The sequence below is a fragment of the Coenobita brevimanus genome, chromosome 47 (assembly GCF_032717465.1).
Source record: "Coenobita brevimanus isolate Jiangsu-jjx chromosome 47, ASM3271746v2, whole genome shotgun sequence".
Classification (NCBI taxonomy): Eukaryota; Metazoa; Arthropoda; class Malacostraca; order Decapoda; family Coenobitidae; genus Coenobita; species Coenobita brevimanus.
In genome coordinates, this window is record NC_137000.1 from 25,940,099 (window position 1) to 25,958,306 (window position 18,208).

Below are 18,208 nucleotides of genomic sequence, written 5' to 3' on the forward strand. Positions count from 1 at the left end.
AAATTTCCAGGGGTATAAATGTCCCAGCTCTAAAACTTCTTGTTCAGGCTCTCTGAAGATGTGTTCTGTGTAGCCTGAAACAATAGAGAAAATCAAGAATTCAAGTTCTAACCTGTGTTTCTCTCCCACCCATTTCCATATGTGTTTTAACTTTTAGGTCAATATGTACAGTAATTTAGTTGTAGCAGTGTCCTGTGTTTATGAATATTTTAAAAAAAGTATATACTGTATATATTTTTTCTGTTTCAATGAATAACATATATGGGTATGAGATGGAAGAGGGCAGAGGACATATGAAAACATAGGTAGGCAAATTTTCAGGTCACTGTTTATTGTACTTTAGCCACAGTGAATACCAAAATAATAAAATGGCAGGACATTCATTTATAATTGGCCTCTGTTGAGGTACATTGCAGTCAGAGCCAGGTCCATCATTGAGGTAAGATACAGTCACTGGATCAAATCTACCGCTCTAAAACAAGGGATAAAATGATAGGAGGTTAAAGTTTCTCTTCTTCATCGTGTTGTACTCCAATCCCTCCTATTGATAGGGATAATACACTTCACAGATTTTGTTTCCTTCATGTAATTAAATTATATCAACTTTTAAATTATAGAGTTGTCAGTGGAAAGGATAATAATGTTTGCCCTACTTTTTGCTGGTTACAGGTAAAACATTGTGTATGATTTACTTCTTGTCATTGAAAGATGAAAATTAATATATTTATTCTATGGAACAGGTAGGTGACTTTGGTCTGGCACGAGAGTATGGTTCACCACTGAAACACTACACTCCCATTGTGGTGACATTATGGTATCGTGCCCCTGAACTACTACTTGGGGCCAAACAGTACTCCACCCACATCGATGTCTGGTCAGTGGGCTGCATCTTTGGTGAACTTTTAGGGATGGAGCCAATGTTTCCAGGGAAATCAGAGATTGATCAGCTAAATAAGATCTTCAAGGTAATTTTGATAGTTTTTGTTGCTGTCATAATGAGTCATAACCAAACCAGAAAATAATATAGTACCATACATATATATTTTATGTTTGTTTACATTGACTGGACTTGTTTCTTTGGCAATGTTTATTAGCTAATTGTCATAATGAGAACATACCAGAAAACAACCCATTTACCTTTCTGGGTTGGGTTTTTTGGTTTTACATATTTTTTTAATATACTGCTCCAGTCTCTTCTTCCTTACTACATAAGGTCTACCTGTACCAACTTTACCTTCGGTCTCTTTTTCACAAACTTTCTTTGATGTCCACATCATGTGCAGTGTTTTATTTCATTTATAATCGCACCAGCATACAGTACTTGCATACGTTGGCCTTGGTCACCTAGTTGCAGCTGTCTGTGCTGCTTAATGTCTTGCAACTTCTCTGTTGTCATTTAACCATTCCTAAGGTCACACTTAATGACCTCATCTCAGTTCCATATCAAACTTCTACTGCTGTCTCTTTCTTTCCATAACACTCAGTTTTCTGTTTCAATACATACACCATCCATCCTCCTTATTCCCACAGCTGTTCTGTGAAGGTTGTTGGTATAGCCTGCAACCAAGAAATTTTTGTCATTTACCACCTAAGTTTCTCTTGCATACAAGAGTGTCAGGAATAAAACACTTTCACACAGACCTGTTGTAACCTTCATACTGTCTGCTATACCCTTCAAAATGCAGCCAAGCTCTTCTGTTACTCCTCTTCCATGAAGTGATCTCTGTCTCAAACTTCACACTCCATATTGCGACAGTTACACAATAGCTGTAGCTCCTAGACATTTAAAGGTATTAACTTCCTTAAACATTTCACCTCCCAATTGAACTTTGCAATTCACTGTGTTGCCTCTTTCTGTCCTGTAATGCCTACCAGTATCTGTTGTCTATTATTCTTTCCCGTCACGTAAGATTATCTCGCTTTTCATTACATCATCATTGTCCAGACATTCTTTCTCACAACAAGGTTGAATGAGGTAGGGTTCAGAGAGAGAGAAAAAAAATAATTAGGTTTCTTCCATATTGATATGTAAAACACTCCATTATCCTTCCCAGTCCACTTTCATAAGCCTTATCCAAGTGTCTTTCTAACTGCAACATACAGGTAATTGAAAGGTCATACTGTACATCTCAGAACCATAGTACAGAAGGGAGGCTTGTATTGACAAACACTATTTTTGTTTTCAGGACCTGGGTTCTCCAAGTGAGAAGATTTGGCCGGGTTATAACCAGTTGCCCTTGGTTAAGAAGACACAGTTTGCAGACTATCCGTACAACCACCTCAGGGAGAGGTTCAAGGCCAGACTCTCAGATCAAGGATTTAACCTTCTTAACAGGTATTTAGTATACTGCAAATCATGTATACTTATGGACAAATGAGTTTAGGCCACCCAGTCATTGTTTGGATGCTTATTGCAAATGTGGTTATGGATTATCAGTGTGCACATCACTAACTGACAGCATGGTTGTAGTCAAGTTTTCCACCCATCATCCAATCCTATGTTGTCCCATAAGGAGCGTAGGAACCCGGGGCTAGGTATGTTGGTCCTGACACTTAAGATGAGAGTGACCAGCCTCACTCATCCCTGAGTGGCATTATGTGAGCATTAAACCCCAACCATCTGTTGGATATAAACCTACAATGGCTCAGTCCAATTGGAGCACCCTTACTTACCCACTAAACCACCAGGTGCCATAATTTGGTTATATGGTGAGGAGTAGACTGTAGCACCAGTCGAACAGGGCAGTACTCCCGAGGTTGATGGCAAGCTGGTGATAGGGAGAGCTGGAGCTCCCGTTTCACCAGCCCTCAGGACTTGATCCTGACCATCTCCCTTTTCTGAACATTTTCAGTGAATTCATTTACACAGAGAGTAGGCCAGCATGCTCTCATGATACCTCTACCTTCAACTGTCTACACCACACTACATGCGCATAACATATCACACCTTCTATTCACATCTTTAGTAATGGCCGCTGCAATCTCACAATCAAATGAGGTGGTATCTCGGATTGCCACCACCGGCAGGGTAGGGCTGGAGGCACAGGGTCCTCCCGGTCGCTATCAAGCGACTGTGCCAGCAGCGACTGTTGCTATTTCCGGAAAAACTCGTCGGCGAAGAGGTGACGGTGTGGCCTTATTCTTTACCAACATCCGCGGCCTTACCACGAATTTAAACTCAGTTCATTTTTTCCTTCAGTCCATATCCCCTTTGGCCCTTTTCCTCACAGAACCACAAATCTCACCCTCTACCGATATATCTCCATTTTGTTTTCCCGGTTACCATCTCCTTACAAACTTTCGAAACAAGTGCGGCACCTGTTGTTATATCAAATCCCAATATGCAGTTGATACTATTTTAAACTTCACTTCATCCAGTTTTGATTACTCATTATATAAATTAAATTGCCAAAACATTACCAAATATATCTGTGTAGTTTATCGTTCCCCCAATGCTTCTTCGGAACCCAGTGTATTTGATTCCATATCCACTCAGTTGAGTAACCTTGACCTTGCCCTTGGCAATGAAATTACCATTTTGGGTGATTTTAACATACACAATGTTGAATGGCTATTGCATTCTGCCCGGACTGACGACGCTGGTCTAGGAATGCGAGCTATTTTTATGCGGAATCGTTTAATCTCACCCAGTTGGTAAAGCAACCAACCAGAATACCTGATAACCCTGACCATAATGCCCATCTCTTGGATTTATTCTTGACAAATAATCCAGATCAATACAGGATAGAGGTACTGTCACCACTTGGATCCTCTGACCACAATCTCATCAAAGCCTCATTAGTTAACCCTCCTACACCTCCCCATTCCGAACCTGTCAGGGTGACCCGATGGCACTTTGACAGGGCAGACTGGGATGGATTTAGAAATTATCTTGCTGATGTTCCATGGCAGTCTTTCTTCTCTAGTGATCCCAATTCTACCCAGTCCCACATTTGTGACTTAATACTAGCTGGTATGGATTTATTCATACCAAGTCAACAATTCACTAAAAGATCAAACTCTCCAAAATGGTTTGATGGCAATTGTGCCAGAGCAACAGCCCAAAAGTCATTAGCATATAACTCTTACTTAAAATCAAAAACACCTGAATCACTCTCCCAATTTAAAATTGCTAGAAATCATGCAAAAGCTGTATTAAATCTATCCAAATCAAACTTTCTTCAAAAAGCAAGCATCAAAACTACTTAACAACCCTAATGACAATAGAATATTCTGGTCAACTCTTAATTCTTTCAATAATAACTTTAACAAGTCATCTTCCATTCCCCCACTAAAATCTTCAGATGGCAATATTACAAATGACCCACGTGGGAAAGCAGATATCTTTGCTAGTACCTTTGCAAGAAACTCTACCATAGATGATACCAGCCAGAATGTCTCAGTACTGGAACTTGATTCTCCCGAAATTGCCCCACTTAAAATACAGACAAGATACGTAAAATCCATCCTAGACAATTTACCTACCAACATAGCTCCAGGTCCAGATGGAATTCCGCCAATTGTTTAGAAAAAGTGTTCCCCTGAACTTGCCCCTGTCCTAGCTAAATTATTCAGACTATGCATACGTACTTCTTTATTCCCAAATTCATGGAAAGAAGCCAATATCCACCCAGTTCCGAAGACAGGAAGTTCGTCTGACCCCTCCAATTACAGACCAATAGCTGTCACATCTTCTCTTAGTAAGGTATTTAAAACTTTAATTAATAAGCATGTTGTTAAACATCTTGAATCCAACAACTTAATTAGTGATAGACAATACGGTTTTCGCCACGAAAGATCCACCATTGACATACTCAGTCTCTTAACTCATACCATCCACCAATCAATTGATTTTTTGGAGAAACTCATGCAGTAGCTCTTGATATCTCTAAAGCTTTCGACAGAGTATGGCACCATTCCCTGCTGTCCAAACTCCCTTGCTATGGACTAACGTCTTTTGTTCCTTTGATTTCTTCTTCTCTTAGTGACAGGAAAATAAGAGTAAAGTAGATGATGTATATTCGAATTTCCACTCAATTAACACCGGCGTGCTGCAGGGATCAGTTCTGGCGCCAACCCTATTTCTGGTTCATATTAATGATCTCTTATCTGTCACTCACAATCCCATTCACTCATATGCAGATGACTCAACACTACATAGTTCATTCACACTCAGACATCCATTTACAAAGTCTAATATCTCTACCTCTCAACTCAATACAGCCATCTCCATAAATGAAGATCTATCTACAATCAGTGAATGGGGACAAAACAACCTTGTCTCTTTTAATGCTAGTAAAACTAAATATATACAGTTTACCAATAGACAGATATTGCCAGACTCGTACATTACCTTCAGTGCTACTAATATTCCCATCTCCAAAAGTATTGAAATTCTTGGTGTCTCACTTAACAGTGCCCTCAGCTGGACCTCTCATGTCAGATCACTTGCTAAAACCGCCTCAAAGAAACTTGGATTATTGTACAGAGTCCGTAACTTCTTCGCCGATGAGCAGTTAGCTATAATTTATAAGAGTCATGTGCGCTCTCAGCTTGAATATTGCTCACCCTTGTGGAATGGTTGTGGAGAGGTTGCATTAAGGCAACTAGACAAAATTCAGAATAAAGCTGTTAGAATCATTAACAACCCTGCCATTACATATAAACTACCTCCCCTGCAAGTAAGAAGGAATGTTGCCTCCCTTGCATTATTTTACAGATATTTTTTTGGCAAATGCTCAGACGAAGTTGCGTCCATGGTGCCACCTCTCCATGCCTTCCCTCGTGCTACACGGGCATCTGGTAGCGCTCATGACTGGAATGTCACTCAACCATATTGCAGAACTTCTGCCTATCAGAATTCTTTCATTCCCCGAACTGCATCTCTCTGGAACTCGCTTCCCCAGAGTTGTTTTCCTCCAAATTTCAACCTACAACTCTTCAAGTCTAACTGTTACAGATATTTTATGAACGGGGGACACCAGTGATCTGGTGTATGGATTGTTTTTTTTTCTCCATTTGTTTTTCCTTCCTCCGTTCTGTTATTAAAAAAAAAAAAAAAAAAAAAAAAACCAGCATAGAAATGGTTTCCTGGTGTACAGGAAACCATTTAGCTTGTCACCCAGTGTAGATTCACCCATAGGCAGAAGCAAGAGGAAAGGATGAAGGAAGAAAGACAGAAGAAGGAGTGTAAAGTCATCTGTAGGCAGAAAAAAAAGGAAAGAAAGACAGAAGAGGAAGGATGGAAGAGAGGAAAGGGCAGACACCCAAAGCAGCATTACATTGAATGAGTGGATGGTATTTTTCATACAAGGCACTGTACATAAATGTATATGATAGCAGTTAGTAATAGGCAGTATGTTGCATATTATTTCAAACTAGTCCATATGATTTTGCATTAAAATTACTGAAGCATGGCCTTTTCTGCTACCGTGAGAATTACTGTACTAGCATTAACCATTCCTTTCATAAACCCATACTAGTTTTAGCTACAAATAAGGGGGACCAGTTGCATAGCAATTGTTTTTTCTTTTGCCCATTATGGAGGAGGTGGTGGTCAGGTGGTTGTGGTCAGAAAAGTGATATGTTGTCTGTTGCAAGTTTGAACCCAGACTGGGAATTTATGTCCTCTCCATATGCCTGAACAGACTGTATTACTTCATCCAACAAGGCACCAAATACCTGGACTTTGCTGATGGTCCAGGAGACCTTTAGTCCCAGTGGCTTGTTCATTACTGATCTTTTACAAGACCCAGAAACATCACAAAAACACTGTTACTAATAGTATGACACCAGTCATGAATTCAGTAGACATATTTTGAGGATTCTTTCTGTTGTCAGAGGTAGTGCCTGTGAATGACTCCAGAACATCGAGTTTGGAAGATGCATTTGCACTGATGTTATTTGTATGCTGAGAAAAGATCATGAGTGTTTCCAAAGTAAGTCTTTCCAGGAGGAGTGGTTGGCTAAGAGGGAAACTTGAGGGTTTGTTTTCTTCCTTGTTTGAATCTAAAATTTTACTTATCAGGATGTGTCTTGATACTGTGTCAAAAGCTTTGTGGATGCTAGAGTGGTTCTTATGGTGGTTGTTTCGTGTTGAAGCCATCTGGGATAAGTGAGTTGAGGTGGGTGGTGGTTGAGTGCTTGGGCCAGGGTCCACATTGGGAGTCAGATGGGAAGATGATGTTCTCTAAGATTAACAGTTGGATGTTAGGCTGCAGCATGAGCACAGTGCCCTTCTCCTGGAGATGAACTGACGTTGAATCCAGAAAGCACCAGTGTTAGAGAACTAGTAACATCATACCCAGTGATACTGGCCATGCAGTCATCCAAGCCTTCATAGTCATGAATACACCTCACAAGCATAACCACCCACTTCTTTCACGAAGCTTATTACCGTACTTTTATCATTATATCTAACAGTTAAATCAACTCAAAAAGTCATCAGCACATCACCTGTTGAACAGCCGTAGTCCCCTACACTACAGACTTTTCAAACTGGAGAGGTTAGATATGGCCTTCATTTAACCCCTTCTCTACCAGAGGCCTACCCAAAGCTGAATAGAATCATCTGGAGCCAGCAAGAATGAAATCCAAATTATTCCATTGGATTGAAGGAGTTAACAATATGAATCTGATACCCCATTACTTAAACCTTGCAGATTCTTGACATACAACCCCAGCAAGCGGATCACATGCCAGGAAGGGTTGGACCATGACTACTTCCACAAAGAACCTCCTAAACCCATAGACCCTGCAATGTTTCCTACATGGCCTGCGAAGTCTGAGAATCCTCATGCTCGCACTGCCAAGAAAACCGGCCTTAGCCCTAAACCTCCTTCTGGTGGCAAGAACTACAAAGAATTGGTAAGTTAGCTTTCTTTTACAGATATTATTTTTAAAATTTTGGAGCCCAGCTCGTCACAACATACTTATTGATCTCTGTTAGCTTATTCTTGTATTACATATATACCTGTGGTGTAGTTCCACAGACATCTGTTGGAGTGGTCTGTTGATAGTGTACATTATGTTATTTTGAAAACTTGGTATCACACACATGGTACAATAGAGTCCCCTTTTGCCATTATAACATGACAGATTCTGATAAACCTCATGGTATTTCAGGTGTATGTTAAATTGTGACGTATATTTACATTTAAAATAAGGGACAAAATTCTTGAGTCTCATGTATCCCTACCCCCCACCCCTCAAAAAACAAATCACACATCTCAAGAACTCCCCTCATTGGGGTTGGCCATGGCACAGCTGATGTTTTCTATGGACTGGAAACTAAACCAATTACCAGAACGTATAATTACTTCCCAACACTTGATGGATGCTGTTAGGTAAAAAAAATTTTGGATGTGTAATGAGATTTGTAACAATGTGAGAGTCTCAGCTTAGACTTTGAATTTATGTACTGTCATTCATAAGAAAGGTCACTGAGTGACTGTACTTGTGGCTGAACTGTCCCTGCCAAAGAATGATGAGTGTGTGGCTAGTTACCAGGCCTGTAGCCACATGTAGTGCCTCGCAGGGTCAGTGGTAGTCATTATCTACCATCCATCCATCCATCATCCAATCCTGTGTTGCCCCATGAGGAGCATAGAAGCCCGGGGCTAGGCAAGTTGGTCCTGACATTTAAGATGAGAGCGACCAGCCTCACTCATCCCTGAGTGGCATTACGTGAGCAATAAACCCCAACCACCCCTTGGATATAAGCCTTCACCGGCTCAAAAAAAAAAAATAATAATTAAAAAATAATAAAAAAATAAAAATTTAATAGTCTTAGGGAAGGTCATTAGAGCCACATCCATGAAACCTTGATTAAGAAATGCAAATGAAATGTGCCTGACTTGAGTGAATTCATCTGCACGCTGCTTGTCAAGGCCAAGAGATGACTGCTGGGGCTCAGATTGATAGAAACAGTATAGTAAACACTTGCTAAATCTGACTTTACATAGTGTGAATTGCAGGCAAGTCATTCAGACCACTGACAATCTGTAAATTATCCTGTATACTGAGGATATTTCAAAAGGTTCTGAATGTTTAAAATCATATATATATGTATAACTGTATATGGTAGGTGGGGGCACTCACCATCCACTCACTCGATGTAGTGGAACTTTGGGTGTCTGACCTTTCCTGTCTCCTTTCCTTTCTCTCATGTCTTTCTTTCCTTCATTCTTTCCTCTTCCTTCTGCCTATGGGTGAATCTACACTGAGTGACAAGCCAAATGTTTTCCTGTACACCAGGAAACCATTTACTATGCCGGGTGGTAACCATATAACCAAATTATGGCACTTGTTGGTTTAGTGGGTAATTAAGGTGCTGCAATTGGATTGAGCCAGTGTAGGTTTATATCTGAGATGGTTGGGGTTTATTGTTCACATAATGCTACTCAGGGATGAGTGAGACTGGTCACTCTCATCCTAAATGTCAGGACCAACTTGGCTAGTTCAGGGTTCTTCACTCCTCATTGGGCGACATAGGATTGGATGATGGTTGGATGTTTTTTTTTTTTTTTTTTTTTAATGTGTCCGACTCTGGGCAAAGGCTTCAGGGCCTATATCTCGGGGGCAGTAGCCTATCCCAAGGCCCAGTAGTCCTCCTACACCTTCACATGTCACCACTTCGGCGCTAACACCCACCGTTCATATTGAATACATGCTAGGGCTGTCTCATACAGGACTGGTGTATTGGTATTAGCGGGGGTATTTTTACGACATGTCGGCGGGTCATCTGGTAGATCAGGAAAGTCTGCTTTTTTAAATGAAATTAAAATCCTTAAACTGTTCCCTGGCCCAGCCGGGATTCGAACCTGGGTCCATCAGGACTGCAGGCCGCCTCTCTACCGATTCAGCCATATATATATATATATATATGTATGTGTATATATACAGTGGGGCACCAATTTTCGCGCCTAATTGGGTCCAAAAATAATGCACGAAAGTGGAATTAGCGAAAGTTGGGGCATTGTCTTTATGGCAAAAAGGCTAATTGGTTCCCGGTTATCCTAAAGTAACATCAGATTTTCATTTTCACTTGCAATACAGTACATCAAATCACTATTGTACATTGCATTGTGAGATACAAACAATAAATACTGTACAGTACACATTATATGAGGAGAAACATACCACAGAGACCAGGTTGAAGTGTTTAATGGATGTTGGGGGTAATTATCCGAGGCACGTGGCGGGCTTATTTAGCCACACCAGACGTATTGGCGCCACCTCTTGCTGCCTCACTACCACCATGCTGTTTCCTCATACTACGCACTGTCGATTCTGGGATGTTAAATATACGGCAGATTTCACTGTTTTTTGGGCCCTTGTCCATGTGCTCAACTATCTTCCTTTTCATTTCATTATTATACTGCCGTTTCTTCACTCCAACACGATACTCTCTTTTAGCCTTGGCCTTTCCTCCCGACTTTGAATGTCCCGGCCACTTTTTATCACCACCACTGCCTCCCGGCCCTCCCCCCACACCACCAGGCTCTCCCCCCACACCACCAGGCCCTTTCCCCACACTACCAGGTATAGTAGAGGCCATTGAACCGTGAGAATCCAACACAATGGAGCTAGCACGCTCGTACACAATGGCGGGAATGGGTGGACAGAGTGTTGACATGACGTCATTCAAGATGGCGGTGGGTTGCGGGCGGGCGGTGCAGGAAATTCAAAGTTCAAAATATTGTCCCAAACCCAAAATTTGTGCGCAAAAATCGATTTTTTTCAAGCGAAAGTGGAAGTTAGGGAATATTTGGTGCATGCCGCGAAAGTGGATTCCGTGAATCCTGCTGTAGCGAAAGTTGGTGCACTACTGTATATATATATATATATATATATATATATATATATATATATATATTATCATCATCATCATCATCATCATCATTATCCGGACCTCCTGTCCCACCCAAGGGCAGGGTGAGGAATAGCAATGTCCAGACAGCACAAACTTGCCCAATCCAAATAGGCCACATTTCCATTCACTCATCATTCATGCCCTCGGAATCCTGGCTCTATTGGATACGCCAAAAACATTCACCTAATTCTGCAGCTTCACACAAACGTATCCGATTGAGTCAATCCGGACGCTGCCATGCTCACAAGGGGTGCCAAAATCTGTGATCATGCACTTCTCCTCACAAAATTCATCCAGCCAGCTCGATCTCTTGTCAGTTCCCTAGCCTCACCAACTTCCAAACCTCACTTCCTCACACACTCATCCACCATAACTCTCCACCTTCTCCTTGGCCTACCTCGCCTCTTCCCTCCTTCAAATTCGCTCAGGTATACCTTTTTTACCACTCTATTGTTATCCATTCTTTCCATATGACCATACCATCTCAGGACACTCTTCGATTCTGGTGTCCACCGACTTTCTCACTCCACACCTTTCACAAATCACATTACTGTATATCGTATCCTGTCTGCCCTCTGTACTCCACATACATTCCTCAGCAGTCTCATCTCCACTGCTCTTACTCTTGACTTTTCATTTTCATGCCACACCATAGTCTCACACCCATATATCAGAGTTGGCACTAACAAGCCCTCATGAAAGCCTTGTGCAGCTGCAACATTCAAGCGTCTGTTTCTTATCAAGCCCTTCATTGCACCAGCCACTTTTCTTCCTTGTGTCACTCTACTTTCAACTTCTTTTACACATTTTCCTCTCTTTTCTGTTGCATTACCCAAGTATTTGAACTCTCTCACCAATTCCAGTCTTTCCATTCACTGTGACATCACATTGGGAGTCATCTTCTCTCTATGTAACCATCACTTAACGATTCTCTATATTTACTTTCAAGGCACGATGCTCACAGACATCAGCAAAACTCTCTACTAGCCTACCAAGTTCTTGTCCGGTACTTGCAATCAGTACTGCATCATCAGCATACAACAAATTTGAGATACTCCATCTATCACCATTCATTACCAGCGCCATCCCTCTCTCCATTACTCGTGTTTTTACTTCTCTCAACACCCCATCCATATATATATTGAACAACTATAGGGACATCGCACAACCTTGTCGCACGCCCACACCAATCATGAACCACTCATTTAGATGCCCATTAACCCTTACACATGCATCGCTGCCAACCTAAAAACTCTTGACAGCACCTAACAGCTTACCATCTACACCATACATGCGCAAAACTTTCCACAATCCCTCTCGGTCTACTTTGTCGTGTGCTTTTTCCAGATCCATGAATGCCATAAACATCTTATGGTCCTTCTCACAAGCCTTCTCTGCTACCTGTCTCACTGCAAATACTTGATCCACACATCGTCTACCACTCCTAAAGCCACCCTGTTCATCACTCACTTGGACTTCTGATATATCTTTTACTTTCTCTATAATAATTCTTCCATATACCTTCTCTACCACACTCAATAAACATATGCCACGATAATTCTTGCACTCACTTCGCCCACCTTTATTTTTGTACAGGGGTACAATCACAGCCTTTTTCCACTCTGCAGGGACAGTTTCACTCATTCATGCCTTCTTACAAATCTCCAACAAGCACTTCATTCCATTCTTTCCACTACACTTAACCCTTTAAACGCGGATCGTCGCGTTTGTGATGCTCGGCGAAAAGGACATAACGGCAGAGCGTCGCGTTTGCGATTCTAGTAAATTTTGAATAACCGCGGGCAAGCAGGCTCCAGCTGGTATTGTCTATCAGTACCACCACCCTTTAGCTACAATTAGCATACTTTACCTTTGTACTACTGGCCTCCGTTGTTGCCAAGTATCACGTTTTTCCCCCGTCCCCCCCCCCACCACGGCCCGGCCAGCCTGGCTGTGATACATGGCAGCGCTCTGAGTGCTCAGAACTGTAAATCTGCGCTCTCCTCTCACAAGCAGTTTATGCTAATAGGAAACGCTTGTTTCCCCGGTTGTAACACTAGCTTTTTTTCGCACAGTTTGCCCCTGTTTAGTGCCGGTTTACTGCAGGCTTTCAAAGTGACATTATGGCAAGTTCTAGCTCTTCCGAGTCAGTGCTAGCGGCTGACAGGAACAAGAATAAAGTGATGGGCGTAAGGCAGAATAAAAAGCGCGCCGCGGTGATCTTTCGGGAAGTAATATGATTGAAAATAATGTAGTATACATGTTTTTAGCTGTGAAAATGGAAATGTTTGTTGAGTGACGGGAAGACCGCCGCCGCACTGCATGTCGGCCGTACGCTTCGTTGATTTTAGCCTTATTTTCAGTGCTTATTGTACAAATACGGATTCAAACTACCTTTACATTGTAGTATAAAGTTTACTGTGACAGAATGAGACTGTGGTAGAGGGGAAACCGGGTTGCTGGAGGTGTGAAAGTGAAGATTTGGTTACCCAACTTTGCAAGTCTCCACAAGCCCTTGGGTAGTCCACGAAGGCTCAACACCTGTCTCTGGAGAAAGCTAAATGTAAGTACTATCTGCCATACCAAGTATAATGTACTAGGGTTAATCTCTGATTTTTGGCTAATATTTTCCTACAGGTACTCAGACCGCAATACAACCCCGCCACTCGGGGGGGGGGGGTCGACTGTTCACGGCCGCGTTTAAGGGGTTAAGCATCTCTGCATACACTTCATCAACCCCAGCTGCTTTCCCATTTTTCAGCCATTTCACAGCGCTCTTCACCTGTGCGAGTGTCACGTCTCCTGACACTCCATTCCTTTTCTGCACACCCCGATAACCAATCATGTTTACAGCCGCTCTGCTCTCTCTTTTCCCATTCATCAGGCTTTCAAAATATTCTTTCCATCTGGTCCTTACTTCATCACCATGGGTTGGTATCCTACCACCTGCATCCTTGACACCATCACATTTCTTTCTGCTTTCACTTCCACATTTCCACACCTCTTTCCAGAATAACTTCCTATTTTCAGAGTAGTTCGCATTCATTTTTCTTCCTAGATCATCATTTACCACCCTTATTTTCCTCTTCACTAGTCTCTTTCCGTGCTTCTTGCTCTCAATATACTCAGTTCATATTTCAACTGAACCCCTGTCCTGTAACCACTTTATCTACGTCTTCCTCTTTTCCTCCACTGCTCTCTCAACCACCTTATCCAATTATGCCATACCCTTCTTTTTTGTTGATACTCTTGCCACACCACACACCATTTTAGCATTCCTAACTAAGCAGTCCCTATATGCATTACACTGGCTGTCCAGATCCAGTTCATTCCAGTTCACTGGTTCTAACTCGTCCTCTACTTTGGTCCTGTATTCATCTGCCATTCTTTGATCATCAGCTTCTCAACTTTCTGTCTTTCTCCCTGACTGCTCCTCTCTCTCTTGATCCACCTCACTCCTCTCAGTTTGATCTTGCATACCACAATCATATGATCTGACAGACCCCCAGATCGTCCTCTCACAGCCCTTGTATCAATCATATGATCTGACAGACCCCCACATCGTCCTCTCACAGCCCTCGTATCAGCGACCATTCCCATCATTGACCTCTGTACAAGCACATAATCAATCAGGCTTCTTTCCACACGATCCCCGTTTCCTCTATACCATATATATTTATGTGCATCTTTGTGTTTGAAAATAAGAATTACAAATGCACAACCTCCTCTCCTGACACATATCCTTTAGTCGATTCCCATTATCATTTTCTCCTGGTACTCCATAACAACCCATTATGTCATCCTCTGGACCAGTGCCTACTCTTCCGCTTATATCCTCCATCATGATCACTTTGTAGCTCCTTGGCATTTCTCCCACTACTTCACCCAGCTCATCCCAAATCCTGTCTTTCTCATTCCCGTCCTCACACTGTTCATACGCTACAGTTACTGCCACTTTCACCTTCTCACACTTGAACTTGACATGCATACACCTCGAGCTGACACATTTGTAGTCTCTCATTCCACTCTGCCACACCTCATTCATCAACAAAGCAACTCCTTCCGTACATCTTCCTCTCCCATTCATTCCCGATCTTACACATTTTACACCCTCCCACTCCTCCACTTTGCACCCTTTCATCTTCGTTTCACACAATGCCATCACATCATAACTTGCACTCTTGAACACATTCACCACTTCCACCCTCTTGCTTTCCTCATTCACACCTTTCATATTCCACATGGCCACGTGAATCTGCCCATTTGGTTAGGACCCTGGGCAGGTATTGGGCCCTCCGAGGCTCTCTGAAACGACTGTCATGATTAAGTGATTTTAGATAGTGATGAGAAGGGTGGGTGGTGAACTGAATGAAAGGAAGGCAGTGATTGATTATGTGTGTGTGGATGAAAGGATGCAAAGATGTGTAATGGATGCAAGAGCCTATAGAGGTTGGGGGAGTGGACTTTCTGACCACTACTTGGTGGTGGCCAGAATCAAGACCCAAATAAGATGGAGTAATAGAAGAAGGGAAGGATGGGAAGAAGGAGTAGTTGCAAGGAGAGTGGAAAGGTTACAACAGGATGAGAAAAAGGCAAAATATAAGAGAGAAGTGGAGGAACGATTGGGCAAATATGAATTAGAGCAGATGGGGGACATGGAAGGTGTGTGCAGGATATTCACAGGAGAAATATGTGTAGCATGTGATGTGGTGTGTGGAAAGAAGAGAAGACGGAGGGGGGTGCAAGGAACAGCGTGGTGGAATGAATAGGTGAGACAGGCTGTGGCACAAAAGAAGAAAGCATACAATGAATGGATGAGAAATAGGGGCGTGGAAGAAGTTGAGAAGCGGAAGAGAGAGTTAAATGTAGAAAGAAAGAGAGAGGTAAAAAGATTAGTAAGAGAGAGTAAGAAGAGAGTGGATGAGGAATTTGGAAGGATTTTCAGTGTAAAGTGGAGGGACTGTAAGAAAATGTTCTGGAAAGAGGTGAAGAGAGTAAGGGTGGAAGTGAAGTTAGCAGGGGAGTGAAAGTTAAAAAATGGTAGATTACTAGTGAAGGGAGAAAAAGTGAGCAGATGGAGAGAACACTTTAAGGAATTGTAGAACATAGAATATGGAAGTGGTGTGAGTATAAGTGGCTGGGGAATGGCTGGGAGAAGGAGGGAGGTGAGAAGACAGGACGAAATCAGTAGGATAGAAGTTGTGAAATGAAGAAAGTTAAATCGGGGAAAGCACCAGGAATTGATGGAGTGTGTGGTGAAATATTGAAGCATGGGGGAGAGATAGTAGTAGAATGGATGTGGAAGATGTGCAGATAGGCCTGGGAGGAAGGTAGAGTCCCGGAGGATTGGAAGTCAGTTATAATTATTCCCTTGTACAAAGGAAAAGGGGAAAAAGAAGTGTGTGGTAATCATAAGGGCATTTGTCTTCTTAGTATTATAGGAAAAGTGTATGGTAGGATATTATTGACAAAGGTAGGGAAATAACAGAGGAATTAGTTGGAGAAGAATAGGGATGCTTTAGGAAGGGAAGAGGTTGTGTAGATATTCATTCTTAGATCTTTAATGGAAAAGTTTCTAGAGGAGGGAAAGAAGTTGTATGCGGCTTTCATGGATTTGGAGAAAGCATATGACAGGGTGGATAGACAATGATTGTGGAAAGTATTAAGAATATATAGAGTAGATGGGAAGTTGTTGAATGCTATGAAGAGTATGTATGATGGTACTAAGGCTGCAGTGCTTGTGGATGGTGAACTGAGTGAATTTTTCTCTTTGAAGGTTGGGTTGAAACAGGGATGTGTCATGTCTCCATAGTTGTTCAATCTGTACATGGATGGGGTAATAAAAGAGGTACAAGGTAGGGTAGTGGATGTTGGAGTGGCCCTGATGAGAGAGGATAGTGTTTGGAAACTACCTGTATTGTTGTTTGCAGATGATACTGTGTTGTTCAGTGAAGACGAAGGGGAGCTGCAAGGCTTGGTGGATGAGTTTGGGAGAGTGTGTAAGAAACTGAATCTAAAGGTGAATGTAGGGAAGAGTAAAGTGATGGTCTTTGAGAGGGGTGAAGTCAGTGAATGTACAGCGAGGTTGGATGGTGAGGAATTGGAAAATGTGAGTACAGTAATCCCTCCAATATCCGACGTAATAGAGCCATAGGCAGGTCCGGATAGTGGTCCTGTCCGGATATTGGGCCCCGGCGTATGGACTTGTACTTACGAACCCTAACTCAGAGAAACATCTATACAGCTCCCTCTGGACATGCATAGCACCTATTTAAGACCCAAATCACACCAATTAGGGACATAAAAGACTGAAATAAATGCAAAAGAACCATAAAATGAGGTTTTAGAGGTGAGTTTATACAATATTAAACATTCTGGGTACTTACAAGTCCCTGGCTCCTGGACTGGTTTGAACCGCCAGTTTGCAGTCCACAGTTAATCCTCTGCACTCTAAATTCAAATTTCTTAACACTGCACAACAATGTAAATTCCTGTGTGTTCTAGTGGCGAGGTATTGCAGCTTATTCACTGTTTATTCACAAAAAACAAGCACCTGTGGCTTGCACTGCTATGAGCATCTGCTCTCGATCAGAGTTAAGCTGTGACTGTTGATGATGGCGGGGTAACAGAGTTGCCAGATTGCAATGGCCATATTACTAATCTCCTCAACTTTCATTACCAAATTTAACTTTTCATTACCAAATTCATAAAGCTAGCATTTATTCTTCACTAATTATATATACAAGTGGAAATACATGTAATCACTCTCCTTATAATTAACACCATGTTGATTATTTTCATGCTATGTAGGGTAGCAGATTAATCAGAGAGAGCAGACAATCCACCATCTCCATCCTGTGTATCCTCATACATGTGAAAAATCCATTTGGTAATGCATTATTCTGATTCATTACCAAACGAATTTTTCATTACCAAATTGGCCCATACTTGGTAATGAAAAATACCAAATGGCAACCCTGACAGGGGAGGGGGGAGGGGGGAGGAAGGAAGGGGTGAAGGGACCATGGTGTAACAGCTGTTCGGCGCCAGGCGGCAATTTCAAATTATGGGTGGGAAAAAAGTCAGATTTTTTTCGAATTTTTTGCGGTTTTTGGCCCATTTTGGGAATATTGGATCACAGGATGATTATGTCCGGTTAGTGGGGATGTTCGGATATTGGGCATTCGGATATTAGAGGGATTACTTTTAAGTACTTGGGTAGTGTGATGAGTAAGGATGGAGGTTTGGAGGGTGAAGTGCTTGAAAGGGTACAACAGGGAAGAAAGGTTGCTGGTTCCTTGAAGGCAGTGATAAGAAACAGGGAAGTGAGCATGG

General features: G+C 42.0%; 1 protein-coding gene across 3 annotated transcripts in view; it reads left to right on the top strand.

Moving 5' to 3' along the window:
* The window catches only part of Pitslre (cyclin dependent kinase 11B pitslre), a 181,952-nt gene that overhangs the window by 143,011 nt on the left and 20,733 nt on the right, over positions 1-18,208 (top strand). For all 3 annotated transcript variants that reach the window (XM_080271808.1, XM_080271810.1, XM_080271809.1), the window contains 3 exons: positions 741-965; positions 2,187-2,335; positions 7,662-7,866. In XM_080271808.1, the coding sequence (XP_080127934.1) occupies positions 741-965; positions 2,187-2,335; positions 7,662-7,866 (579 nt within the window). The remainder of the gene's footprint in view (positions 1-740; positions 966-2,186; positions 2,336-7,661; positions 7,867-18,208) is intronic.